A 27938-nucleotide genomic window follows, 5' to 3' on the forward strand; every position below is an offset into this window, starting at 1 on the left:
AGAAGAGTGTAGAATATCACAAGTCAGGACACCCATCAAGAAGCAATATGGAAATATCCAAACAGGTTTATTGTTTGTTTTTTTTTACCAGGTATTATCGATACTTGTTCGTTACTATTTTAAAACTCTGATAACACAATCTCTTCTCTTGCTCTTATTTAAGTATTAACCATATGAAATAATGAACTGCCTTTCTGTATGCTGGGTTTTTTAAAACTCAGAATGATCATGGGGCAGCCAACTGGGTGTTAAATTATTGAGTTCCCTGACTGGTTATGCCCCCTGTACCCTGTCCTGCTCAAAACTACCCCTCCCTCCCCTCAGCCCCCCTAAAATGAAATGGCCAGAGGGAGCACCTACCTTCCGGCGGCCCCTGGAGCGCCCTGGGCCCCGAGGGGAGGACCAGTCTGGCCCGGATGGCCAGTTCTCCGCTGCTCTGACGGCTGCTGCCTTCACACTTCTCTGCCTGGGGCAGAAGGTGGCTCAGAGGGACGGCCTTGGCCTCCGCACAGAAGCCCATTCCCAAAGCCCCTGCAGCCCGGCAAAGCCCCAGATGGAGGGGGCAGGGACACGGAAGACATCTCCGGCTTCCTTTGTAAAATTTCACTCTTAAAACAGGAGACCCTGCTCAGTCATCCCCACACGCATGCCAGGCAATGGGCCCCACCAGAGGGAAGGGCCACCGAGGGTGGGCTCAGCAGAGGAAAGGATCCTAACTGGAGGAAGATGAGTTTGAAGAAGGTACATCCATGGCCCGATCACCCCCAACCCCCAACCCCCACCCCGGGCAGTGTGGGTAGATGCACTCTTCCTGCCGGGAAGCCGCTGACCAGGGGTGCAAGAGGACCACAGACTGGCCAGGGCCACTGCCCCAGTCCTGCCGGCCTGCAAAGGTGGCTGCTCTGGTCAGCAGTGACTTTGCCAGAATCTAGAGAAGGCAGGCCTGAAATGGAATTATCCTTCCACCCACTGGGGGCGGGGCCTGGGAAGACTTCCAGTGCCCAGCGGTAGTGAGTCCACCCACAGGTGACAGCCTGGGCTCGCTCTAGGACTCCTCAGTGGGCGACAGCGCCCTGTCTCCTCACCCCCATCCATACTGCACCCCCTTGGTTCAGCCCTCAGACCCTGAGAGCACCCAGCCCTAGAAATGACGCACTCAGGCCCTAAGGCCACCTCTGTGAGACCTGGAGGCAAACCCTGCTGGGCCACAGGGCTCAGGGCCATCAGCTGGAGCCGCCTGTGGACTTTAGGTCCTCTCTCCCTCCCTGCCTGCTCCGCAGAGGTGCCTGTCTTGCCCCTGGCCTGATGCTGAGTGCTACGGACAGAGAGGGGGGGCTTCTTTCAGTCCCTGGAATCCTCTGGATGGCTGGCAGCAGGGCAGCACAGGGCAGGGAGTCCAGGAGGGCAGCCAGGAAGAAACGCTCCTTGAGGCCACAGGGCAGCCAAGGGGCAGCGCTACAGACAGTGGGCAGCCGGGTGGCTGTAAGCAGCGGGTGCTCTATCGAAGCCACAGAACAGGGACAGGGGCACTAGGCCCATGGAAACCCCACAGTGGCAGGCAGAGCCAGGTCTGCCCTTTTCCTGCGGTGGGTTTCAGAGTGGGGGGCATCGATGGGGTCAATGCCCCATGTTAAGGGAAGGTACCAGCCCCCAGAACAAGTCTCTCCTCTCAGACTAGACCAGCTCTCCTGGTGTCCAGGCCATCCGGCAGGGGCCCTGCTCTGCTCCCCAAGGGCTTAGTGGGAAGACATTATGCTGGACCCTGAGCCCCAGTCTGGACCCTGAGAGAGACGCTGTTGGATAGGGAGGCCAGACCCTGCTAGAAGAGGGTCCCAGTGGTGGACGGAGCACAGACAGAGTTAGAAACTGGCACCACAGCCGCTTGACCAGATTCAGGAACATAGAGAGACCAGGCAGGGAGCACATGGCCGGCAAGGGCCACTCTTCCAGCATCCGGGCCACAAGGCCTCTGAATAGAGACACCATGACTCTCCCCCAAGGAGCAAGGGGCCATCGGTGACCTTGGAATGGTCTGCTGTGAGTACTTTGCTGGGGATGCCCAGCAGTGTCCAGAGTTGGCAGGGACCTGCCTTCTCCCATCATGGCTCTTCCAAGGGTGCCCGCCCTGGATCTAGGCCTCAATCTGCAAACCTGCCCCCACCCCTACCTCCCAACCCGCTCACCTGGTTCAAATACCAACCCACAGTCCCTTTCTCCTACCGGGCCCTCCTACCCTGCCCAGTCTGCCTACCATCCATATTGCTGCAAAGCCCAAGACTCCATGTGTGCCCAAGATTGGGGGAATCGGTGGCACCCAGGACAAGAGCTTGGAAACAAGGGCACATTCATTCTAACCCAGGCAGGCAGGCAGGTGACAGTGGCATGGTCCCTTTGGGACGGTGCGATGGCCCATAGTCAATCAGGGGTCCTTGTGTCCACAGACCAGTCAAGAAGGCCCAGCCTCCACTGCACCCCTACCCCCACCACCATCCCAGAGGTCCCCTCAACATGAGAGAGGGCCCAGTGTGTGTTGCCCCGGGGCCGGGGGATAGGGCGGGAGGCAATGAAGGGCTTCAACAAGCCTGAGCAGGTTAAAAAATATCCTCAGCCTAGCCCCACCCAAGAAGCCCTCGGCTGCTAACCCAAGGGCAGTGGTTCAAATCCTCAAGCTGCTCTGTGGACAAGCGGCCTGGAGGTTGGCAGGCCAGGAGACCCGATGGGGCAGTTTGACTGCCATGTGGGAGCACTCAGCGTCTGAGTGACTCCACACGCTGCAGCCCCAGCCAGGAAAAGCCCCTTTGGAAGCCCCCTCGAGCCTACAGAGTTCCACCTGAAGTATCTCAGGTGACAGGTCCTTGCCCACCCCCCTCCGCTGGCTTTACCCTTTGGGGTCCTTTTGAAAATGGGGTTTACATTCGTTACAATGAATGTGTAAATGTGCTTTACACAATTGATGTATGTGTGGATTGTGATAAGAGTTGTATGAGCCCCAATAAAATGATTTATAAAAATTAAAAAATAAATAAAATGGGGTTTACTTCCGTGGGTGGAGTGGGATTCCCTTAACTGGCCAGTCCCAGGCCAGGCCTCACTTACCTTGGGCTGGAGCGGGTACCAGCCGAAGGCCTTTGCCTCTTGGTCTCTGAAGTCCCATGTGGCCAGAGGAAGGAGCACTTCTCCAAGAAACACCCGTCGGGTGAGTGTGCCCAGATGCCACACGGACACCTGCAGCTGCCGGGACGGCAGCTGGGCAGGGTCCACCAGGTACTGCAGGGCCAGAACAGAGGAGGGTCAGCCCAGCCCACACCCAGCGGCTTCCTGTCCAAGGACCCAGCCTTCGGCCCCCAGGTGCTGTCTGCCCAGGACAGGCTGAGCTGGCAGATCCCTACTCCTGTCTCCCTCTCATTCCCAAGAGGGAGGCTCAGCCCGGTACTGACCCCCACCACAGCCTGAATGAGCCAGCTGGACTGGCAACCAGAGCTTCGGGAATCAGGGATGGGGGGCAAGCTGCCTGAGCGCCCAGGGGCACACAGTCCTTCTGCCTGTGTGGCAGGACTGCACTGGGTGTCCCTAGAGCAAAGCTTCTTAAACTGTGTGGTCGGGGAGGTCACAACCCATATGGGGTCCTGTAACTGAATGTGGGGGCTGTGGGAAATGTAACAACAGGGATAGGTTTCTGAAGGCAAAAACAATGCAAAAGTAAATTCCACATCAAACGCATCGTGAATCCGAGATGGCTTGTTTGAACTGGTCCGTGATGTGCATTTTTCCGGCAAAAAGGCACCTCGAGCAGAAAACGCTGAAGAGCCTGCAGCTTGAGGGGGTGCAGGGTTTGAGCCAGACCTGTCTTCTGAAACCGATCCCCCCACCCACCCACCCAATCACGGAGGACTCTTAATCCCTTGAGGGAGGGGATGTGCGATGAACTTGGAAAAGCAGCATGCAGGAACCAGATCTGGGGTCTCCTTTAGCAGAGCAGGTCTCCCCATCAGGTGCTCTGCTCAGAATACTCTGAGGGGCCCCTTTCTAGATCCTCGGCCTTCCTGCACACGTTCCGCTAAGTGGGCTTTGGTTACTTCTCACGGCCCTTATTGACTCTGGGACTGGTGTGAGCCTGCCCCTGCGAGCAAGCCTCCTGGGTGCCCAAGAGTGGGGTTCACTTCCAAGAAAGGGTGACTAGCTACTCTGGTTTCTGAGAGACTGTTTGCGATGAACTGGTGTGCTCCTTAATTTGATGTATCGGCTTGGCCAGGGGCTGGTTCCCAGTGGTTCAGTCTTGTTTGGGGCTCTTGCTTTCAGCGCAGCTTGGACTTCTTCCTTCAGCACCATTGGTTCTTGCTCATGAGCTACCTCCTGAGATGGTGGGATGATGTCACTAGTTCTTTCTGGTGCAGTGACTCTGTGTACTCTTTCCATCTTCTCTGGAGACTTCCCGCATCATTCACTATCTTGCCCTTAGAATCTTTCATCACTGCAACTAGAGGCTTGAATTTTTCCTTGAGTTCTCTCAGTTTAAGATATGATAAATGCATTCTTCCTTCTTGGTTTTCTGATTGTGGGTCTTTGCACATTTTTGCAATAATATCTGCCCTTACCAATAGCAAAATAATAATGACAACATTTTTTAAAAAAGAGGCTGGCTTGCATCAGAGCCAACACAGTATGGAGTCTTTGGAACAGAGCCTCGTTCTAGGTCAGGGATTGTCTGTGTATATATTATAATATATAATATGTATGTGTATTACACACACACACACACACACACACATACACACACACACACACAGAGGTTTACAGCCTAGGAGAGCCTACCAGGGGACCCTTCAACTCTGCCCTGTCAGGTCCCGGCGAGCTGCAATCAGAGGCCATGGATTCGACGTCCACACCACCCTTGGCACTGCTCTGTTCCTCATAAAACCTCACCAGGCCAACCTGGTTTTTTAAATTGCCCTGTGCCGGGATGTTAGCCCAAGAGAGGCTGCTGGCTTCCTTTGTCACCGTTTCTCCAGAATCATTAATCCAATGCCATTCTTAGCACAGCAGATGCGGCATTTTTCCTGGGCAAAGGTGGAATTTTCTTGCATAGCAGCTTGCCACTGATTGACAGGGGGTGCACAGCACTTAGGTTTGCCCAGGGTTTGGAAAGACGGTCCCTTTGACTCTGACTCCGACACCCCCAGCCCGGGTCGGGGAGCACTCAGCTCATAAATATCTGGCCAGCAAGTACCTTCAAGGTCTCCTGGAAGGTCGGATCCACGGTGTTCTTCTGGACTCTAGTCTTGCGTTTGCCCTGGGAGGATCTGTCAGGCAGCAGGTAGGTCTTTACATACCTAGTAGCCAAGACAGGCAGGGTCAGGAGCAATCTCAGCGGGGCCACACAGTTCAAGATGAGCAAGACTCACACATCAGTGCTTTCTCCACCCTGCGTGCAGCCCCAAACCTTCTGCCTGTGAATTCTGACTTAATACAACGGGTCTGGTGTGCTTACTGGCACTGACTCAATGTTGGCTTTGTAGAGTGTGAAGACACACACCCTCCCCTAGCCAGCCCCCAATGCCTGGTTTCTCTCATGCCCTACTTAGAACCTATACTGGTCATTTGCTGAAGATGGAATCAGAGGAGCCCAGGTGGCACAGGGGTTACAAGTTTGGCTTCGATCTGCAAGGTCAGCAGTTCGAGCCCACCAGCCTTTCCACGGGAGAAAGACAGGCCTTTCTATCTCCATGAAGAGTTAGTGTCTTGGCAACCCACAAGAGCAGCAGCTCCCCCCTGCCCTCGAGGGTCACTATGAGTCAGCATTGACTCAATGGCAGTGGAGAGACTTCATCTTACATACTTGGAACATGTTGGCAAGAGTGACCCGTCCCTGGAGAAGGACATCCTGTTTCGTAGAGCAGAGGAGCAGCAAAACAGAGGAAGGTCCTCATGGAGACGGACGGACACAGTGGCTGCAACAATGGGCGCAGGCACAGGAACCATTGTGAAGATGACGCAGGACCGGGCAGTGTTTCGCTCTGTTGTGCACAGGTTTGCTATTTGCTGGCACCTACCACCACCACCAAGGTTTCTGTGCACTTAGATGTACTATAATCTACCTAGGATGGTAGCCACAGCCAGCTGCCCTTCCTTCTGGAAAGCACATGTCTTCACACTTCATAGTCTGTAGGTACCCCGCTCCTCAGAGCTAGGCTTAGAGGAAGACGTGGCCCCTGTGTGGCCCTTGGCTACTTGCTCTAATTTGCTCTAATGAAGTAGATAGTTGTTGGGAGCTGCGGAGCTGGCTCCGGCTCAGAGACCCTGTGTGTACAACAAGAGAAAACACTGCCTAATCCTGCTCCAGCATCCTCAGTGTTATGTTTGAGCCCACCATTGCAGTCACTGCATCAACCCATCTTATCAAGGGGCTTCCTCTCTTTGGCTGCCCTTGTACTTGACCAAGCATGATGTCCTTTTCCAGGCACTGATCTCTCCTGACAACATGTCCAAAAGATGTGAGACAAAATCTCGCTGTAGAATGTCAGTTCTCTAAGTTCTTGGAGAACCATCTTCGGATCCAGCACATGGTCTGTCTTGTTGAATGTTCCATGCCCACTTGAAAAGATTCTACATTTTTGCAATTGTTGTATTCGATGGTCTATAAAAGTCCAAATTACTGAAACCCAAATGAAAGCTGAGCATGATGGTAGGACAAGAGGAAAGTAAAAGGAAATAGAGGAAAGAACTAAGTGACAAAGGGTGTTTATAGAGGTCTTAAGACTGGAATGTACATATGTAAATATATTTATATAAGAGTGTGGAGAAACAGATCTATGTGCATATATTTATAGGTTTAGTATTAAGGCAGCAGATGCACATTGGGTCTCCACTCAAGTACTTACTCAATGCAAGAACACATTGTTCAATTAAATTGGCATTCCAGGATGAACACCTTCCCAACATGATTGCTGAAGAAAAATGTGTACATAGGCAAATGTGGTGAAGAAAGCTGACGGTGGCCAGCTATCAAAAGATATAGCGTCTGGGGTCTTAAAGGCTTGAAGATAAACAAGCAGCCATCTAGCTGAGAAGCATCAAAGCCCACATGGAAAAAGCACACCAGCCTGTCTGACCATGAGGTGTAGAAGGGACCAGTTATTAGACCTCAAAGAACTAAAAATCATATCAGTGGGTGCCCACCTCCCTGGTATGATCACTGAAGACAAACATGTGCATAAGCAAATGTGGTGAAGAAAGCTGATGGAGCACGGCTATTAAAAGATATAGTATCTGGGGTCTTAAAGGCTTGAAGATAAACAAGTGGCCATCTAGCTCAGAAGCAACAAAGCCCACATGGAAGAAGCACACCAGCCTATGTGAAGGGATCAGGTATCAAGCATCAAAGAACAAAAAATCATATCATTGTAAAAGTGGGTGAGTGCAGAGTGGAGACTCAAAGCCTATCGGTAGGCAACTGGACACCCCCTCACTGAAGGGCTGTGGGGAGGAGATGAGCCAGTCAGGGTGCAGGGTAGCAACGATGAAACATACAACTTCCTCTAGTTCTTAAATGCGCCCCACATACACACACTATCATGATCCCAATTCTACCTTAAAAATCTGGCTAGACCAGAAGATGTACATTGGTACAGATATGAACTGGAAACACAGGGAATCCAGGGCAGATGACCCCTTCAGGACCAGTGGTGAGAGTGACGATGCTTAGAGGGTAGAGGGAACTGATGGGGGGAACTGATGACAAGAATCTATGTATAGTCTCCTCCCCAGAGAAGAGGGCAGGGGGAAACATCAGACAGTGTAATATATGACAAAATAATAATAATTTATGAATTATGAAGGGTTCATGAGGGAGTGGGGAGGGAGGGGGAAAATGAACAGCCTATATTAAGGGCTCAAGTAGAAGGCAAATGTTTTGAGAATGATGATGGCCACAAACGTACATATATGCTTGACACAATGGATGGATGGATAGATTGTGGTAAGAATTGTATGAGCCCCCAATAAAGTGATTAAAAAATAATATGTAAAAAAAAAGTTCATGACGTTAGGTTGGTTGGTGGTACTTTCCAACAATTCTAAATGTCAATATCGCTTTCTCAAAAACTCACTGCCATCAGGTCAGTGCCGACTCCTGACTCCTTGTGGGCTTCCAACACTGTCACTGTTTACAGAACTAAAAAGCCTAGTCTTTCTGCACAGAGCTGCTGGTGGTCTTGAACTGACGACCATGTAGATCACAGCCCATGCTTAACCACTACACCACCAGGGCTCCATGCAAAGGAACGTTAAAACCACCAACTATAATTGTGCATTCAATTCCGTCATTTTTGCTTCATGATTGTTGACATTCTGTTACTAGGTATATATACTTTTAGGAGGTTTTTTTTTTTCTCTCTCCAAGAACTATTGACCTTTGTGTCATTACAAAATGTTTTTCTTTATCGCTAATAATTTATCTTGTCCTAAAGTACAGTATTTTGTGTTTTTTAAAAAATATATTAGTATAAGCACTCCAGATGATTTACTTATGATTAACATCTTATAGTATATACTTTTCCATACTTTCACTAATAACCCATATGTGTATTTACATTTTAAATGTGCTTCTTGTAAAAAGTATATCATTAGGTCTCACATTTTGATTTAGTCTGACAATGTCTGCCTTTTAATTCAAGTATTTGATCCATTTGTATTTGAGCAATTACTGATTGGGTCTATGCGGATCCTATTTCTTTTCCATTGGTTACTTCTGGTTTCGCCGGCCCTCTTTTTTTTCTTTTCAGCCTGCTTTTCAGTGGGCAGAATTTTAAAATGCATTTTATCTTCTCTATTGAAAGATTAACTATTCCATTGTTTTAATTTTCAGCAATCTTTCAAAAGACAACCTGTGTCCTTAACTTAGTCAATTACATCTTGAGTCAGTATCATACTATCACAAATATAATGTAAGGACCTTAAAACAATCTAGCTCCATCGCCCTGTCTGAACTATTATGCTAATTATCCTATTATAGAATATATGCGACTAGGCATCAGGATTGGAGGACGTTTTATTAGCAACCTATAATATGCAGATGACACAACCCTGCATGCTGAAACTGAGGATCTGAAGCACTTGCTGATTAAGATAATAAATTGCAGCCTTCGGGATGGATTACAACTCAATAGAAAGAAACCCAAAGTCCCCACACCTGGACCAATAGACCACCTCATGATACACTGAGAAAAGATTGAAGTTGTCAAGGACTTTTACTTGCTTGGATCCACGATCAATGCTCATGGAAACAGCAGTCAAGAGATCAAGTAAATCTGCTGTACATGTTCATGCTGATGAGCAAGGATATCATGCTTAGGATTAAGGTGCACTTGACCCAAGCCATAGTATTTTCAATTGCATCTTATTCATTTGAAAGTTTTTTATATTGTTGTTAAATGAAAAACTATAATTTTGTTAAAAATGCTGTTATCGTCGTATCTTTTGATTTTGCATGTGTTATAAGTCCTACAATATATTGTTGTTCCTTTTTCTTTCAATGGTCAAAAAAGACATCAGAAGGTATTTTCTATTTGCCCCTAGACTGATCATTTCTAGCACTCTTCAAAGCAGAAGAATGTTTGGTTGGATCAGCGATTCTCCCTCCCTTCCATCTTCCCTCTTTTCATTCTTTCTCTTTTTGCCACCATCTCTCCCCTCAAAAGAATGAACTCTCTGACACAGAGTCCATGCTAACTCATAATGACCCCCTGGGGGTTCCAGGACTGTAACAGTTGACAGAAGTAGAAAGCCCAGTCTCTCCCTTGGAGCTGTGGGTGGATTCGTACTGCTGAGCACGAGAATCGTAGCCCAACAGATCCCCACTACGCCACCAGGGCAGCCACCAGTCCATGCACGAATACCAGCTCCAGATCTAATGCAAAAGGACTTCAGTGTGAATAATAAAACTTGATTACAAGAAAAGCAAGAAAGATTAGCTTTGAGTGACATAAGAGTTTGCCTACTAACGCAAAAAACAAGATTCCTTTTGGGGGGGGGATATGGATACATTGGACATTTTCAAATTTTCTCCAAGCCAAATCATTGCAAAGAGCTCCAGGGGCCGTCGCTGAGCACTCGACTACCGAACCAAAACCTGGTGGCCTGAACTCCCCGGCAGTTCCACGGAAGAAAGCACCTGATGGTCTGCTCCCATAAAGACCGCAGCCCAGGGAGCACTACGGGGCAGTTCTGCCCTGTCCTGTGGGATCGCCAGGACAGTGCCCAACAACAAAGGGACTCATCACAACATACTGGGAGAAGCGGTTTAAAACACTATATTCAAAACAGGTTTAAAAAAAAATCCTGCAGACAGCTGAGAAAATGATAAGAGACCCCATAGGAAAATGGACAAAGGATTCGAACCAGAAATTCATGGTAGGGGAAACCTATGAGGCCAATGCTCAGATGAAACGTTGCCCAGCCTGGGCAGCCAATCGGGAGAGGCACATGGGAATCATGGTGACCTTCCATGTGTTGATGGACGGTGTGAAACATGATTCCGACTTTTTTTTTCCCTCTCCTACATGGCAAGTCAATGCTTCCAACACCATTGACCGACCCTGTCATTTCCCGCAATGGTTTGTAATGGCCTCCTGGTCCTGACGGCTCCAAACACCATGGAGTCTGTATGCAGGTTTCAGTGTGCGCTACTGATCCTTTCACCTATCTTCATTTGATGAAAGCTTTATAACAATTCTTTGAATACTAGTAATCAATTGAAAGCTTAATTTAACTTTTTCGAAACCATGTGGTTGAGAGCTAATACAGATATCCTATCATTCCATACTTCATTCACATCGAGCAGTGCTGTACAATGGCGACCACCATCCGCTTCAAAACATTCTCTTCCTTCTTGAACGCTGAAAGAGTTCTTTAAAACTTGACATATTTATTCTCATTTACCTGGTTATTCTTTTGACTTTGACTTTTCCATGTGAATGTTAAATGTGTCTGTCATCTCAAGACTGACAACAGGCGAAGGAGAGGGAGAGGGAGAGGGAGGGAGAGGGAGAGGGAGAGGGAGGGAGAGGGAGGGGAGGGGGAGGGGGAGAGGGAGAGGGAGAGGGGGAGGAAGAGGGAGGGAGAGGGAGGGGGAGGGGGAGGGAGAGGGAGGGGGAGGGAGAGGGAGGGAGAGGGAGAGGGAGGGGGAGGGAGAGGGAGGGAGAGGGAGAGGGAGAGGGAGAGGGAGGGGGAGGGAGAGGGAGAGGGAGGGGGAGGGGGAGGGGGAGGGGAAAGGAGGGAGAGGGAGAGGGAGGGAGAGGGAGGGAGAGGGAGAGGGAGAGGGAGAGGGGAGAGGGAGAGGGAGAGGGAGAGGGAGGGGGAGGGAGAGGGAGAGGGAGAGGGAGAGGGGAGGAAGAGGGAGGGAGAGGGAGGGGGAGGGGGAGGGGAGAGAGAGGGGGAGGGAGAGGGAGGGAGAGGGAGAGGGAGGGGAGGGAGAGGGAGGGAGAGGGAGAGGGAGAGGGAGAGGGAGGGGGAGGGAGAGGGAGAGGGAGGGGGAGAGGGAGGGGGAGGGAGAGGGAGGGGGAGGGAGAGGGAGAGGGAGGGGGAGGGAGAGAGAGAGGGAGGGGGAGGGAGAGGGAGGGGGAGGGAGAGGGAGGGAGAGGGAGGGGGAGGGGGAGGAGAGGGAGGGGGAGGGAGAGGGAGGGGGAGGGAGAGGGAGGGAGAGGGAGGGGGAGGGGAGGAGAGGAAGGGGGAGGGAGAGGGAGGGAGAGGGAGGGGGAGGGGGAGGAGAGGGAGGGGAGGGGGAGGGAGAGGGAGGGGGAGGGAGAGGGAGGGGGAGGGAGAGGGAGGGGGAGGGGGAGGAGAGGGAGGGGGAGGGAGAGGGAGGAGGAGGGAGGGGAGGGGGAGGGAGGGGGAGGGGGAGGGAGGGGGAACTCACGGGTTGCACCTTTTCTTCTTTTCCTCTGCAAAGGCGAGGTTCTTACAGGCGCTGATGCATATTTCTAAAGTGTGGGTTCTGTAGCAGTAACGAATGGCAAACTCTATTTCTCCGGTGACCTGAGTGTAGTCGAAATTGCCCAACTCTGTACAAGTGCTGTTGATGCTAATTAAACTCCCCTGAAATTAAAAACGACAGGATGATTCATCACCTCACAGATGACCACTCCTTATTTGCACTTCTGGCATGATGGCATCCAATAAATTGAAACGAGGGCAGCGCATGCATCCTGGCTTCCATTCAACGAATAACCCACCCACTTGTGTTTGGCCAAACAAGTGGCCACCTGCTCTGTCCTGCAGAGAGGGGGACCTTCAGAAGAACCTGTCTTACCAGATAAGGCCTTTGCCACCTCATTCTTTAGCATGAGTCGCTAAGGACAAAGTGGACTTTCCCGGTGCCATTCTGCAGAAAAAAACCTCAGAAGGGTGGATGATCCCCACGCCAAGGACGGCCACGTGGGGATCACACGGCTTGGTGGCTGGGTGCCTGGAATCGTCAACCAGATGAACCTGGAACTGGACGCTGGTCCTGCTACTTGGGGACTGTGACGCTGTCTAAACAGAAGGAATAATACTGGTAGCCGACGGTTACAGGGAAGGGTAAATGAAACGGGCGAGGCCTGCCAAGTGCAAAGCAAATCGAGGTAACTTTATAGATTATTTCCATTCTTATGAGCATCTGAAAGGGAGTTGCCCACCCTCACCACAGGTGAGGGACCCACAGATAAGTAACCCAGAATGCTTGGGCCCTGAAGACAAATAAACAACCTTATGATTAGTAACTGGACTTAAATGTGGTTGGACCTAAAACAGAAACCTAGGGCAGAGAGAGAGACCAGACATCAAAATAAACCACAAGCTCTCCCAAGGAGAGCCAACCGGAAGTCACTGCTGCCAGGAGCAGAACCAGCTCCCTGCAACTAGTCGTGGGTTCTGGAGGACATGTCGTCTGCCCACCCCCACGCAAGTGTTTGAATGGAAAACACCTCCCACAGTGTACACACTGCCAACATCAGGGAGCGGTGAGAGAGCATGACGGTCAGGGACGGAGAGATCAAAATGGAAGAGAGTGGGCTGAGTGGCTGGGAAATGGCCTTCACCCTGGGGCTTGGTTCTGGTTCTGTCAGGCTACGTTGTAGTAGGCTGACTTTTCTGCTAATGGCAAGTATTGAAAGCTGGATTGGAAAAAAAACAAAACAAACCTCTCAGGACTAAAAATGAGAGTGGCAATCCTAGGAGGGGAAGGGGAAGTAGGGGTAGAAAGGGGGAACCCATCACAATGAGTTACACATAACCCCTCCCAGGGGAATGGACAACAGAAAAGTGGATGAAAGGAGACAGTGGGCAGTGTAAGACATGGAAAATAATAATAATTTATAAATTATCAAGGGTTATGAGGAAGGGAGGGGGAGGGAGGAAATGGGCTGATACCAAGGGCTCAAGTAGAAAGAAAATGTTTTGAGAATGATGATGGCAACAAATATACAAATGTGCTTGACACAATGGATGGATGGATGGGTGGCTAGTGACAAGAGTTGTATGAGCCCCCAATAAAGTGATTTTTTTAAATCCTTATTTGATATAAATTTCTTTTTTAAGGCAACAGTTTGAAGACATTGCAGAGCTAAGCAGATGGTCAGGAGGCAAAGCATCTAAGGTCCTAGGAAAAGCACTTTCTGATGGCCATAGTTCCCTCCGTGGCATTTGTCTGTCCATCTGGAAGCATCAGAGAGCTGGAGACCCAGCAAGACACCACCTCAAAGCGGCGGCAAGAGGCTCGGCATGGAGCCTGTTTTCAGCAGGGCTGGGAGATCACATCCAGAGAGACGGGCTAGGAAAGCTCCCAGGACATGAGCGGAGCTCAAAGCCCTGCCTGTCACCCCCAAATGAACGCCCATTAAGGTAAACAGACATGCGCTGCCATCTACCCCACCCCACCCCCATCCCCAGGGTGTTTGCTGAATTAGGGATGGTGTTTTATATACCGGGGAGAAAGGCGTTCGGGGCCAGCGCAGAAGAGAGGCTGGATCAGCACTCAGACGTTCAGCGGGGAATGTCCAGTGAGTTTCTTCCCAGAGTCCATTGGAAATAGGACCGTCCTGGACGAGACGGACCCTGCGTGGAACCAGCCCAGTCAAATGCCCGGCGATCGGAAACACCCTGGCGTGAGCTCGGGCACACGTCCGTCCTCAAAGTGACAACGGGGCGGGCTTGTGAGCACTGTGGAGTCCTTCTGCGGCAGATGCGCCCAGTGCGGCAATGTCACTGGGTTCTTGACTGCTGCTTCCAAGGCTAGTGACTTCACACCCGAGGAAAACGAGAGCGTTGATAACTTCTGACTGAGAAGAGTTTGTGAAAATCCCTATGCATTTGTGATTTCTCTTGGGGGTTCTGTCGGCTTTTCTTTCACTGATGCTGAAGCAATGTTATTATTCATGGATGGCTATTACTGACTCACAGACACAAAGGTCTATGGCGTGCCTGCCCGATGTGCTGTTATGGCCGGTTGCTTTGTTGCATGGGAAATGTGGACAACAGATAAGGAAGTGCGAGGAAGGCTCTATGCCTCTGGATTATGGTGCTGGTTTCCATTCTTATGGGCATCGAAATATATACCACGGGCTGCGGAAGAAAAACAAATGGGTCTTGGAAGGAGTACAGCCAGCATGCTCTTTACAAGCAAGGATGGAAGGACAGAGAGAGCGCCTCTGAAGCAAGCTTGTGTCATCAGCACATCACAGACTGGTAATAAGCTTTCCTCCAGTTCTGAGGCACGTCCTTCTTCATATCAGCCAGCTGCTCTGGCGATTTGCTCAGCACACAGATCGAACAAGCACGGTGAGAGGATAGGACCCTGTTGCACCCTTCCCTGATGCGACACCATGCACGCTTCCCTTGTTTTGGTCCAGGCTTCGCATGCGCACCATCAAGTGTCCCCGGAACGCCCCCTCTTCTCAAGGTTACCTGTAGTTTATGATGGTCCGCACAGTCGGATACCTCGGCGGCGTCAATTAAGCACATGTAGACATCTTTTTGGTAAGCCAAGGCCCCTCTGACATCAGCCACGATATCTCTTGCCCACGTCCTCTTCTGAGTCCAGCCTGGACATCTGGCCCGTTCCCTGTTGATGTACTGATGCGACCATGGTCGGACGATTTTCAGCAAACCTTTGCTGGTAGAGAGTCCGCTCTATAGTCTGGGAAATGCTGTGCGACAGTCCCACTCCGTCGTGTGTGGTCGCTCTGGGTTGGAATCAGCTCGATGGCGGTGGGCTGCTGCTGGTGTTACAATTCACGATGGCGCTGGGCCGCCATGGCTCCATGAGGTAGGCAGGGATAACTCCACAGAGAAGTGAACGTTACAGAGGGTCGGGACTTCAGTGGCCCGTGGTTGTCACGTCCATCCTGACTCTACAGGACAGACTAGGACTGCCCCTAGACGATTTTCCAAGGATCCAGTTGGTGGAAAATAGATTTGGTTTGGTTTGGGTTGGATCTCCACCATTGCTGCATCTTTCTTCTGCACAGTGACTGGTGGGTTTGAACCACTGACCTGGCAGTTAGCAGCTGAGCGCTTTAACCTCTGCATCACCCGGGCTCCTCGAGGTGAAGATTCAAAACTAAAACACCAAACCTCTTGCCACTGAGCTGATCCCGACTCTTAGCCCCTTGGCAGAGAACATCCTTCCCACGGTGTTTGTGAGGCTGTCGGTCTCCATGGGAACAGAGGGAGTCAGCTCTCTCTCATGGAGACTGATAGGGTTGAACCACACACCTTGCAGTTAGCAGCTGAGCACCTTAACCACTGAGCCACTAGGGCTCTTTAGGGTGAGGGCAGGGAGAGGGCACTGTGACGTGTTGTCAGGTCGGTTCCGGCTCTTCTTGGCCCCACGAACAACAGGGTGGAATGGTGGCCAGGGCGGAGCCCACCTCCCCATGGTGGTTCTGTCTGAGCCCACTGTGCAGCCGCTCAGCACCTGCAGACAAACGTGCCGGCAGGCTCTTGTTTCCAGAAGGATCAGGGGCCCCAGGACGCAGAGGATGGGAAACCTGGCCCCACTCTGCTCCAACCCTGGTGTGAACACCTGCCAAGTGGGGGCTAAGAGAAGGCTCCTGGGTACAGTTCTGAGCCAGTATGTTTGAGGACCCTGGAGAGCCAGCACAGACCCACCCAGGAAAGAGCCCTCACAGTGCCACCTGGCAGACTCAAAGGCGCTTCATGTGAGCCAATCAGGTGGCTTAAAGGTCTCCAAAGCCCAGCTACAGACAATGGGACCTCCCCTCACAGAAGGGTCGCAAGGAAGGGATGAGTCAACCAGGGCGCAATTAAACACCGATGAAACATACATTATTCCTTTGATTCCTTGAGGCTTCCTCACCCCCCACTGTCATGACCACAGTCCTGCCTTTCACTGCAGACTACACTGGGGCATTTACACAGGTACAGATAAGAGCTCAGGACACACAAAATCCGGGTCAGATAAACCCCCCAGGAACAGAAATGAGAGTAGCGATTCCAGGGTAGGGAGAAGGTGGGGGGCAGGGGGTGGTGAAGAAACCTCAGGGGAAGGGAGGCAGCGGTTGGCGTAAAATATGAAATTAATAATAATCTGTAATTTATCAAGGGGTCAAGAGGATGGGAGGAGGGGAAGGAGGGTAAAAAAGGAGCTGGTTCCAAGGGCTCAAATAGACTATAACTGTTTAGAGAATAATGATGGCACATGAACAAATATGTTTGATACAGTTGATGTATGAGCTGAAAGAGCCCCCAAAAAATGATCCTAAAAATATTCAAAATAAAAGGTGAGGGTCTCATTGTGTTCAGGAGCCATGGGAATCTGGGTGAAATAAATGGTTAACATGCTCAGCTGCTAACCACAAGGTTGGAAGTTCAAGTTCACCCAGAGGTGCCTCAGAAGAAAAGCCTGGCAGCCTACTTCCAAAAAATACATAAAATCAGCCCTTAGAAACTAAATAGAGCCAAGTTCTACACTGATCCACCAGGGGTGCCCCAAGTCAGTATCAAGGCAACCTCACTTTCTTTTCTTTTAATCACATCAAATATTTTTTTTCATTTTGCCACGCAATGGATATACGATTCATTTGTTCGATTTTTAAAATTGTGACTTGGGTGAAGGTTTACAGAGCAGATCAGTTTTCCACTCAACATCTTGTAGATCTAGAATTGAACTCCCCCTCCCCTGACACACACCCACTCCCCCTGCCCCTTGCTGGCTCTCTTTTCAACCAAACAATAGGCTAGTCTGCAAGGGGACCGATGACCCTGGGGAGGTGTGCGCACCTTAGAACAGCCAACTGTCTGGATCCAAAGGGCAGCCTGGACCTCGGGGACACATTTCACAAGGGTTAGGAAAGATGGAGAGTGGAAACAGGAAACTCGGGGTCGGGTTTGGGGTGGGGGGGACAACTGGCTTCACAAGGAGCAGCGGCGACCACGGGGACCTCGTGATCCTCCCTCACCCAAGGCCTAGTCGACTGCGCCACTTGGCACCATTCTGGGCATGAAGCACCAGTCCGTGACTCTATTTTGAAGGCAGACAGAGATTTTTGTAAATGCTTGCAAATAGACAGCGACCAGATTCGGACATCCCGAAGTAATCTTAGAAAGAAAAGCAAAGTTGGAAGGTTGACAACCAGGCGACTTCAAGAGGATTATAAATCTTCAGCAATGGAGCCAGTGTGGTGTTGGCATCAGGAGAGACAGACAGTTCAGGAGTAGAACAGAGAGCCTGAGAAAGGCCCTACCCGTGGGGCGGACAGTCATCTGATTTCCAGGAAAGCGCACTTGCACCACCCCACTCGAGCGAGGGGCGTTCCCCTGAAGGTTTGGTCTGCATCCAATCTGTGCGCGTGTGCTCTGGCAAAGCCCGCTTGCCTGCTCCAGGTCCTGCATTCGGATCGTCATCACCCGATTTCTGGTTCCTGAGCCAGTAGCCGGCTGTCTTAACGGATTCACCAGCTTCCACAGGCTCGTGAGCCAGCAGCCTGTCATCTGACCGGCCAACGTGGATTTATTAGCCCCGGCAGCCACATGAATCAGGAGTAGCCTCTGTGAGGAGGTGCAGCAAGTCACTGAATCCAAAGGTGGGAGGGAGGAACAGCGGGTGCTGGAGATGACACAGTGGCACGGCAGTTTGGAGGAGGTGGGCCTTTGGGACACCTTCAGCCTCTGTCTCCCAGGAACCAGCTTTTGTGCGGGTCCATCTAAAAGAATTGATTCTTTTCTTTCTTTTTTTTTTTTTTTGCACGTGTTTACCCCAAATCCATGTTGGAGTCCTAACCACTGCCCCTGTGGGCACACCTCACTCGAGGCTTGGATTTCCGGGGTCCTGTGAATGCAGCCTTAGCAGCAGAGGGTGGGCCTGAGACCACAGAGAAAAGCAAGCACAGACGAGAGAAGGTCCGTGTCACAAGGAGATCTCCAGAAACCAGGGGACAGAAGCTGAAACACAGGTCCCACAGAGAGCGCTTCCCCCTGGAGCTGATGCCCAGAATTCAGACTCCTGAAAGGAGCCCCGGTGGCATTGTGGATCACGCGGTGGACTGCTCACTGCAAAGGCCAGCAGTTTGAAGCCATCAGCTGCTCCCTGGGAGGAAGGGGAGGCTTCCTACTCCCATGAGGATGGGCAGTCTCAGAAACTTACAGGGACAGTTCTATGCTACTGTATCAGGCAGTTCTGAGTCAGAATCCACTTGATGGCGGGAGCTTGGGGGTTTTTGAGCTTCTAGAACTGTGAGAAAATTAACTTCTCTTCTTTAAAGCCACCTACTAGTGACATGTCTGTTACAGAGAGCAACGCAAACCCACTGCTGCGCTGCCCATTCCAGCCCACGGGGACCCTGCAGGACAGGGTAGAATCCAGTGGCTGCTGGATTTGAACTGCCAATCTTTGGGGTTAGCAGCCTAACACTTTACCCTTGGCACCACCAGGGCTCCTTAAACAAATGCAGTGAATTTTGTTATTCATTGTTCTCTGCGTGTAGGAATGTGTTCACAGGAAGATGTGAGATAGAAGACAAAACACCATCAAAGTCTATCCAGGCTCCCCACCCACTCACCCACCCCCTGGGTCCCATCTAGGCACAAAATTACCTCGCCATACTCTTCTGCACCCTCGGTCTGTCTCCGAAGGCCTGACTTCACTCCAACACCTCGCCTAGCAACACACATCCCGGGTCAGGAGTATCAGGACAAGACTCACATGTCTCAAGGATGCGGAGAAGGGTTGGGCCACTGGGCTGGCTGGCCTGTCCTCTTGCTTCAAGCCTGGCTCCGAAGACTGCTTGGGAGGTTCTTGGCGGAGAGACTGCAGAATGTCGGGTGAGCTGACCTTCTAGAAAAGAGGACCACAGTTAGGCTTCTGCTTTGTGCCACGGTTTCTGGGTGCTCCCGCTTGGCAGCTTCCACAAGCCCCCACCTGTGTCCGCTCCTGGTGGCGACTCGTGAGTACACTGCCGCTACGCTGAGTGAAACAGTACACCTGCCTGTGACTAGATGCATGCACACACACCTGCCAGGAGGGTCATCCACAGAGAGGTGAATGACTTCAGGATTTACGGAATGGAATCCTAAAGAAATGGAAGGGCCGCCATTGGACCTTCAAAAACATCTTGGCAGGAAATATGATCTTTAGCCTGAAAGGCTGTGTTTTATAGCTTTAACATACTCATGAATGAAACAGGTAAAGGGTCCAAATCAGTTCTGAAAATGACTCTGTTCATGACTGGTGCTTGTATAATGCAGACAACTATATGTTGTAATATGATAGCCACTAGCCATGTGTGGCTTTACATGAAGAAGATGACACCACAGGAAGAGTAAACGAAGATGGATGTGGTGTCAGGATCAGAAGAAGGCTTATTAACAACTGCCATATGCAGGTGACACAACCCTGCTTGCTGAAAGTGGGGAGGACTGCAGCCCTCAGAATGGATAACAACTCAATGTCGAGACCCCAACCCTCACCACTGGACCAGTAGGTCACAGCATGAGCAATAGAGAAAAGATCGAAGCGGTCAAGGGCTTTGTCTTGCGCAGATCCACCATCAACGCTCATGGAATTAACACAACGAACACAACGGCCACCTTTCTTTCCCACAGGACGGTCTAAGCCAAGACTTTCCATGCAGAGGCTGGGCTGGAAGCAGAACCTGCAACTCCAGCAGTTGCACCTGGTCACAGTTTTCTGCCAGGGGAGGGGAAGCGGGGGCGATACTGAAAAGATTAGAGAATACATGGAAGAAGAGATTCCCTCCAAATTAGGAGTTACATCTTCAATAGAGAGACTCGATCCCAGCAGATACTCCGGCGAACACGCCCAGGCTTGGAAACCCACAGGGGCTGTTCTGCTCTGTCCTCTAGGATCACTTGATGGCGTGAGCATGGAGTTTGCATGGTTCAGGGGTTCCCTGTGTGTCGGGATGAACTTGATGGCAGTGAGTTGATTATATGCCATCCATCCCTCCAAATCCCAGTGGGAGAGGGAGGAGGAGGAGGAGGGAAGGGAGAGAGAGGAGGAAGACAATGTGGAGCAATCTTGACTTCAGGGGTTTCCTGCCCAGCCCCTGGACGGCACACCCAGCCTGCTCGGGGTGTGTGCACAGACCAACCGGAGCGTGGCTTTCTGAGGGCGAGAGGACGATGAACAAGCCTGCCGACTGCGTGGAGGAGGAAGGTGCTGCAAGACTGTCTCACTGCCTGCGGGTCAAGGGCCCGGAAGAACATGAGTGGTTCAGAATCTCGCAAACACATCGATAAGCTTGTCGGAGAGGGACAGAGAGAATACGGTGGAGTTGAGAATTAGTATAAAGATTCAAACCTTCTAAGGAGCCCTGGTGGCGCTGTGGGTTAGGTATTCAACGGCAAGGTCAGCTGTTCAAACCCATCAGCCTCTTCCCAGGAAAAAGATGAATCTGTCTGCTCTCATAGAGAGTGGCCATCTTGGGAGCCCGACAGAGGACCTCTTTAAGTTGACCTTGACTTGATGGCTGGGAGACAGGTGTTCACTAAGAGTCCCCATGGCACAGCAGGCTGAGCCTTGGGCTGCTAACCACAGGACTGGCAGCTGAAGCTCCACTGCAGGAGAGAGGTGGCTGTCTGCCCCGTAAAGATGAAGCAGTTCTGCTCTGTCGAGTCGCTGTGAGGCAGTCAGTGAGAGGGCCAGGGGGTCAAGTGTTTTTAACAAGTGTCGCGCAGAGTGTACTGGGAAGCAGACTGCTGCAGATGCAGTCAGGTTAAAACTTAGCACCTTGTCACTCCATCTCCCTTATGACCCCTGTTATATTTGTTCTACTTTTTAATATCTTCTGCTCGTTTTCAATCTAGTTTTTTTTTTTATCTCTTTTACTTTGTTACTGTTGCTAGTTTGGTTTGGTTTCGAATGTTTTTCTGTATAGGACATCGAGGACAGGTGAATGCATAGGGGCAGTAACCAGGGTGTGGCAGGGAAGTTGGGGCCAACAGGGAGCTAAGAGCGACGACGAGGGCACAAATGAATAAAGACGTGAACTCACCAACGAGGCACGGTCCTGTAATTGCAGTGTGCTGAGAGCCCTGCTCACGATGCCCTCTTTCTTTCGTACCCCAATCATTACTTGGCATTTACAGGCCAGACCATGATTGCTGAGCACTTTATAAACATCTTGTTCCATTGCCCTTAAAATTGCCATCCCCTCAATTAAGGTCGGGGGAGCGGGGGTGGTGCCTGCCAATGTGGTTAAGGCACTGTCTGACCTGGAGGAGGTGAGGTCACACACAGCAGAGGGGCTGCGGGATGGGGAAGCTCTATTCTGGGGCCATCTGAGTCCACCTGGCCCCAGTTCATTGCTGCCCGAGGGCTCTGTCCCACATGCCTGTTCAGCAGGGAGCCAAGTGCTACCAGCTAGCACAACATCAGATGCCTAGCTGTCCCCAGCACACAGCACATCACATCAGCGACGGGAAATGTGGCCACCACCCAGGTTACTCCGTGTGACTGGCGCCCACCTGGCCCTGCCACCCGACCCCTCTCTCCATCCCACGCATACTGGAGTGGGAAGTGCAGTCTTTGGAGAAGGCTTTACCAGCCTCTGGGGGCACAGCAGGTACATGCTCAGTTGTTAACCAAAAGGTTGGCTGTTCCAACCCACCAGCCACCACACAGTAGAAAGATCTGGCAGTGTGCTCCTGTGAAGATTCTCCCCGACACTGCTATCCAGTCAATCCTGACTCACAGCTACAGCCGCAGGGCCAGTCCCACTCTCTCCTGCAGGGACAAGGGGGTCAGTTTGGCAATGGTGTCTGCCACGTCATCTCCTGGGCATCTCTTTTCCCCAGTGTGCTCATGCCCGGTCCTCCTCACCTCACCCTTGGCACAGGTGGCAGTGGGGTGGCTCCTGCTGACTCCGACCCGTCAGAAAATTATTTGCACTACCCACAATTCCCTTCCTCAGCTCCCTTGCCCCAGGGACCTTCTTTGGCCTTTCTCATTGGGGGTCCAAACAAGCGTTTAGGATTTAGGATCAGATAAACCCAGGTTCTGATCCTGCTTCCATTCGGTGTTGTTGTTGTTGGGTGCCGCAGAGCTGGGTCCTGCCCATAGCAACCCTATGTGAAATGAACACACCATTCCCTGGGGCTGCACCATCCACTCGCCTGCCAGTTGGCTTGTGTGTTGCTTTGATTCTGGAAGCCGTGTCACTGGCATTTCAAATACAAAGGTGAACATGTGTCAGCAGAACTTCCAGACTAAGACAGACTATAAAGAAGGGACAGGCAATGGCCACTTCTGAGGAACTAGCCATGGAAAGTCTAATGAGCAGCAACGGAATAGTGTCAGATACTGAAAGCCTTGTGAATAGCCACGGGCACTGCCAGACAGAAGGCAGAATAGGAGCCCCTTGGGTCGGAAGGCTCCCCACATAGGACTGAGGGAGAAACGCCTTTCAGTGTGAAGCTGACCCTCACGGAGGGAGTGGAAGGCTTTCAGGACCTTCACTGCTGGTAGGGCATGGTGATGGGGTAAATGTCTATTAATAATTGGTACTTGGGCTGTATGTGGCATAAATCTAGGAAAATTGAAAATCATCAGAAATGAAAAGGGCAAAAGCTGATGGTGCCTGGCTATCAAAAAATATAATGTCTGGGGTCTTAAAGGCTTGAAGGTAAACAAGCGGCCATCTAGCTCAGAAGCAACAAAGCCTACATGGAAGAAGCACATCAACCTGTGAGATCACGACGTATCAAAGGGATCAGGTATCAGGCATCATCAGAACAAAAAATCATATCATTGTGAATGAGGAATCAGTGTGGACTGGAGATCCAAAGCCTATTTGTAGGCCACTGGACATCCCCTTACAGAAGTGTCTCAGAGAGGAGAGGAGCCAGTCAGGGTGTGATGTACCAACGATAAAACATTCAACGTTCCTCTAGTTCCTAAATGCTTCCTCCCTGCCCCCCCCCCCCCACTATCATGATCCCAATTCTACCTTACAAATCTGGCTAGACCAGAGGATGCACACTGGTACAGATAGGAACTGGAAACAGAGAATCCAGGGTGGATTATCCCTTCAGGACCAGTGGTGTGAGTGGCGATACTGGGAGGGTGGAGGAAGGGTGGGTTGGAAAGGGAGAACTGATTACAAGGATCTACATGTGACCTCCTCCCTGGGGAACAGACAACAAAAAAGTGGGTGAAGGGAGACATCGGACAGGGAAAGATATGACAAAATAATAATTTCTAAATTATCAAGGGTTCATGAGGGAAGGGGGAGCGTGGAGGGAGGGGATAAAATGAGGAGCTGATGCCAGGGGCTTCAGTGGAGAGCAAATGTTTTGAGAATGATGAGGGCAATGAATGTACAAATGTGCTTGATATACAATGGATGTATGCATGGATTATGATGAGAGTTCTATGAGCCCCTAATAAAATGATTTTAAAGAAAGAAAGAAAAACGAAAAGGGCAGCATGAAAATCGCCACCCTAGGTGTTGGTGGCGGAAGTGGGCTGGGATTGGCCATTTTGAATCAGATAATCATGTTTACTGCGGCAGGAATGCCAAGCTCAAGAGGAATAGAATCACATTCATGGTCAAAAGGGACATTTCAAGATCTACCTCGAAGCACCATGATGTCTGGGACAGGATAATATCTGTGCTCACACAAACCCAATCGATACATACAACCATCATTCAAACTTATGCTCCAACCACTAAAGCTAGTGATGCAGAAGCTGAAGAATTCTACTGACATCAGTCACAAGTTGATCAAACATGCAATCAAGATGCATTGATAATTATTGGTGATTAGCATACAAAAATTGGAAACAAAGAAGAAGGAACAGTAGTTGGAAAATATGATCTTAGGGATAAACAGACCTGGGGATTGCATGATGGAATTCTGCAGACCAACGCCTTCTTCATCACAGAGGCCTCTTTCAAACAACATACAAGGTAACCACACACATGGACATCTCCAGATGGAATCCGTAGAAATCAACATTGACTACATCTGAGGGAAGAGAAGGAGCCCTGGTGGCAGAGGGGTTACCTATTGGGTTACTAACCACAAGGTCAGCAGTTCGAACCCACCAGCTGCTCACAGGAGACTTGGCTTTCTATTCTCTTTAAGAGTAACAGTCTCAGAAACTCACAGGGGTTGTTCTACCCTGTCTTTAGGGTCACTATGAGTCAGAATTGACTTGATGGCAGTGAGTTTGTTGGAAGAGACGATGGAGAAGCTCAGGATCATCAGCCAAAAGGAGGCCAGGAGCTGACTGTGGAAGCGACCACCAATTGCTCATATGTAAGTTGAAGTTGAAGAAAATGAACACAAGTTCACAATAGGACATTGAGTATATCCTACCTGAATTTCAAGATCATCTCAAGAATAGATTTGACTCATTGAATAATAATGAAAGACAACCTAACAAGCTGTGGATGACATTAAGAATGTCATATGTGCAGAAAGCAGAAGATTTCTTATTAACTACATGATTTTAGATAAGTTTAGTTGACATTGGTTGTTTGATCTCGTTGGGACCTTGGTAGGCTAAGCATTGGGCTGCTAGCCGAAAAGCTGGCAGTTCAAACCCACCAGCCACTCTGTGGGAGAAAGAGGAGGCTGTCTGCTCGGGTAAAGATGTGCAGTCTTGGGAACCCTACACAGGGGTGCTGTGTATCAAGGTGACTTGATGGCACCTAACAACGAGTGGGACCGGCAATGACCCACTCGGCATTGCTGCAGGAACTGGGAGCAGTGCCACCAGAAAGCCGGAATCCAGCAAGCGCTTCTGCCTGAACGACCGCCCTCTCCCAGGCCGGGCCTCTTACAGGGAGGAGGCTGTCAGGTGGCAGTTATGGCGGTACCCAGGAGACCCTGGGAAGCCGAAGTGAACAGACTGCTTGTTGGCACTTTGGGGTTTCAGGGCCTGACACCTTGCTACCAAAAGTGGGCGGAGACAACCCTGAAGCAGCAGCAGCAGCAGCAACCACATGGTTCACCTGGGTCTTGTGAGAGACACACCTGAGATCCTGCACCCAGTCCAGGCTGGCAGCCCAGAGGCTGCATGTTACCATGGATCCCACGGGGTCCACACCCTGTCCCAGGCGGAGAGCCGCCGCTCTGCCTTCAGCCTGCAAATCACGGCTCTGTGCAGCCCGCTCACTTTCTAGCTTTGGGCTGTGACTTCATCCCTTTCCCTAAATGTAAACTAAGGCAATGACTTTCCTCCAAGACTGCCGTGAGCTTGGCATTGGGTAATCCCTGGCATCAAGCTGTGTGGCACGGCGATCAGTGCTAGTGCCAAACACCGGAGCAAGCAGGATGATGAGCGGCCGGATACGCTGCCGTGATGCATCCATCCACACAGCGGGGTGTTTGCAAGAAAGAAACAAGATCTCAAACCCCGGACAAAGACATGGAGGACTGCCCAAAGTACAAACAAGTCAGCCCTGGAAGAACTACAACCAGGAGGCATGGGTGGCGAGACTCTGTCTCACAGACTCTGGACACGTCAGGAGAGGCCGGTCCCTGGAGAAGGACATCCTGCTGGTAAAGCAGAGGAAGAAGCGGAAGGCCCTTGGCGAGATGGATGGACACAGTGGCTGCAAAGATCCGCTCAGGCATAGGAGCCATGGAGAGGATGGCGCCCGACAGGGCGGTGGGTCACTCTGTTGTGCACAGGGTCACTATGAGTCGGACATTGGCAAATAGCACAGGGCCTGGTCTGCAGGCCAGTCGCCCTGAGCCAGGACAGGCTGGTATAGAGCAGGGACCTCTCTCGGCCAGGCCAGCACAGGGTGGAGGCCAACTCCGGGGACTGGGTACCTCGTGTCCTGAAGTCAGGGGCTCAGAGGCCAAAGGAGCTTGCCCCTGTGCCCCGGGCGCTCCTGGAGGAGCCCAGAGGGATGGTTCCCAGGAAACTCAACTCGATGAACGCTCTGTGGCTCAGACACCCAGGGGGAGCCCCTCCCATGTGTCACCACCCCACCCCCGCCCAGCAGCCTGTTTGCCTTGGGTACCCACCGGAGCCCAGGGACAGACTGTAAGCAGATTTGTTGGTCTTGAACGGCAGGCAGAAGGCTTGAGGCTCTGGGGGAAGGATGGGGGCATCCAGAGACCACAGGCTGGTCTGGGGCCCCCTCTAGGGAGGAGCCCTGCAGGCAGTGGGGAGCAAAGATGCGCAGGGCACAATAAAGTCAAAATTGGGACTGCTTTCCAGAATCATCCTTGAATTGTGACCTCATGTCCCTTCCAACCCTCTGCCACGGAGTCCATTTCAACCCCCAGCAGCCCCACAGGACTGAGGAGAATGGGCCCGTTGGGTTTCCAAAGCTGTTATCTTTGCAGAAGGCAGGCCTGGCCGCTCTGTCAGTTAAGGGTTGGGCTGCTGACGGCAAAGGTGATGGTTCAAACCCACCAGCCCCTCTGCAGGAGCAAAGCAAGGCTGGCTGCTTCCATTACAGCCGCCCACGTCCACCACCCCCCACCCCCCAGCTCTGCTCTGTCCTAGAGTGGCTGCGTCAGAATGGACCCACAGGTAGTGGGGAACTTTAAGGAAGCAGACGACCTCGGCTTACTCCTTTGGAGCGTCTGGTGGGTTTGAACCCCATACCCCTCAGTCATGAGTGGCTCTGAACCCCTCATGAATAGGTCGCGTTGCCAAAAGTAGAGCAGCTGACATCAAAGCAGAGCCCTGGTGGCCTCCGAGGGTGTTAGCCAGAGTCAATGGCTCTGTCCGTTTGTCAAATGGTGATTTCCCCAAAGTAGATCATAGGTCTTTCTTCTGGGGTGCTTTGGGGCAAGTCAAACTCACTGGCCACAAGCCCATTCCGGCTCACAGGGACCCCACAGGACAAGGGAGAGCACCCCCTGTGAGTTTCCAAGGCTGCAATTCCATACGAGAGTAGAAAGTCTCATTTTCCCCCGGAGGGGCGGCTGGTGGTTTTGAGCTAATGACCTTGTGGTTAGCAGAACAGTGTCTAGCCCACTATGCTACCAGGGCTCCTGCACCAATAAGAGCACTGTTTTCTCCTGACAACAGACCGTTTGACGAGGAGGAGGAGCAAGTCTGAGGAGCAAACGAGTCAGGAGGGGTGGGTACCCTGGAGGTGACGTTGATGGCGGTGTCAGACAGGCTTCTCCTCTCCGTCCTGCCCCGTCTCTGCCCCGTGGCTAGGAGGTGTTTGTCAGAAGTCATGTCATTCTGGGACTTGGAGAGCTCTGGAAAACAAACACAGGAGGTGACAGCAGCAACCCTCCGCGGTGCCCGCACTTTCCAAGCCGGGCTCAGGGTGCGCCCGCAGCTCCGCCCAAGAGGACCCACGGCTGCCAGGGAAGACCTGGGAGGGGGCAGAGGCAGAGCTGGACTTGGACATGTGGGCCAGGCCAAGGACAAAAAGAGGAGGCGGAGTCCCCGCCAGAGCGGGAGCCTTCTTCGGGTGGGGGGCCGGGATGGTACCGCATGA

At 51.4% G+C, this 27938-nt stretch overlaps 1 protein-coding gene across 2 annotated transcripts in view; it reads right to left on the bottom strand.

Moving 5' to 3' along the window:
* SYTL3 (synaptotagmin like 3) overlaps nt 1-27938 on the bottom strand; it is an 89338-nt gene that overhangs the window by 3944 nt on the left and 57456 nt on the right. Inside the window, exons 8-13 of one of the 2 annotated variants that reach the window (XM_075553874.1) lie at nt 27575-27693; nt 19196-19327; nt 11921-12090; nt 5228-5330; nt 3097-3267; nt 361-466 (exon numbers count right to left, since the gene is read on the bottom strand). In XM_075553874.1, coding sequence (XP_075409989.1) covers nt 361-466; nt 3097-3267; nt 5228-5330; nt 11921-12090; nt 19196-19327; nt 27575-27693 — 801 coding nt within the window. Of the gene's footprint in view, nt 1-360; nt 467-3096; nt 3268-5227; nt 5331-11911; nt 12091-19195; nt 19328-27574; nt 27694-27938 lie in introns of both variants that reach the window. The other variant, XM_075553873.1, reaches the window with a different exon arrangement.

The sequence above is a fragment of the Tenrec ecaudatus genome, chromosome 7 (genome assembly GCF_050624435.1).
Source record: "Tenrec ecaudatus isolate mTenEca1 chromosome 7, mTenEca1.hap1, whole genome shotgun sequence".
NCBI lineage: Eukaryota > Metazoa > Chordata > Mammalia > Afrosoricida > Tenrecidae > Tenrec > Tenrec ecaudatus.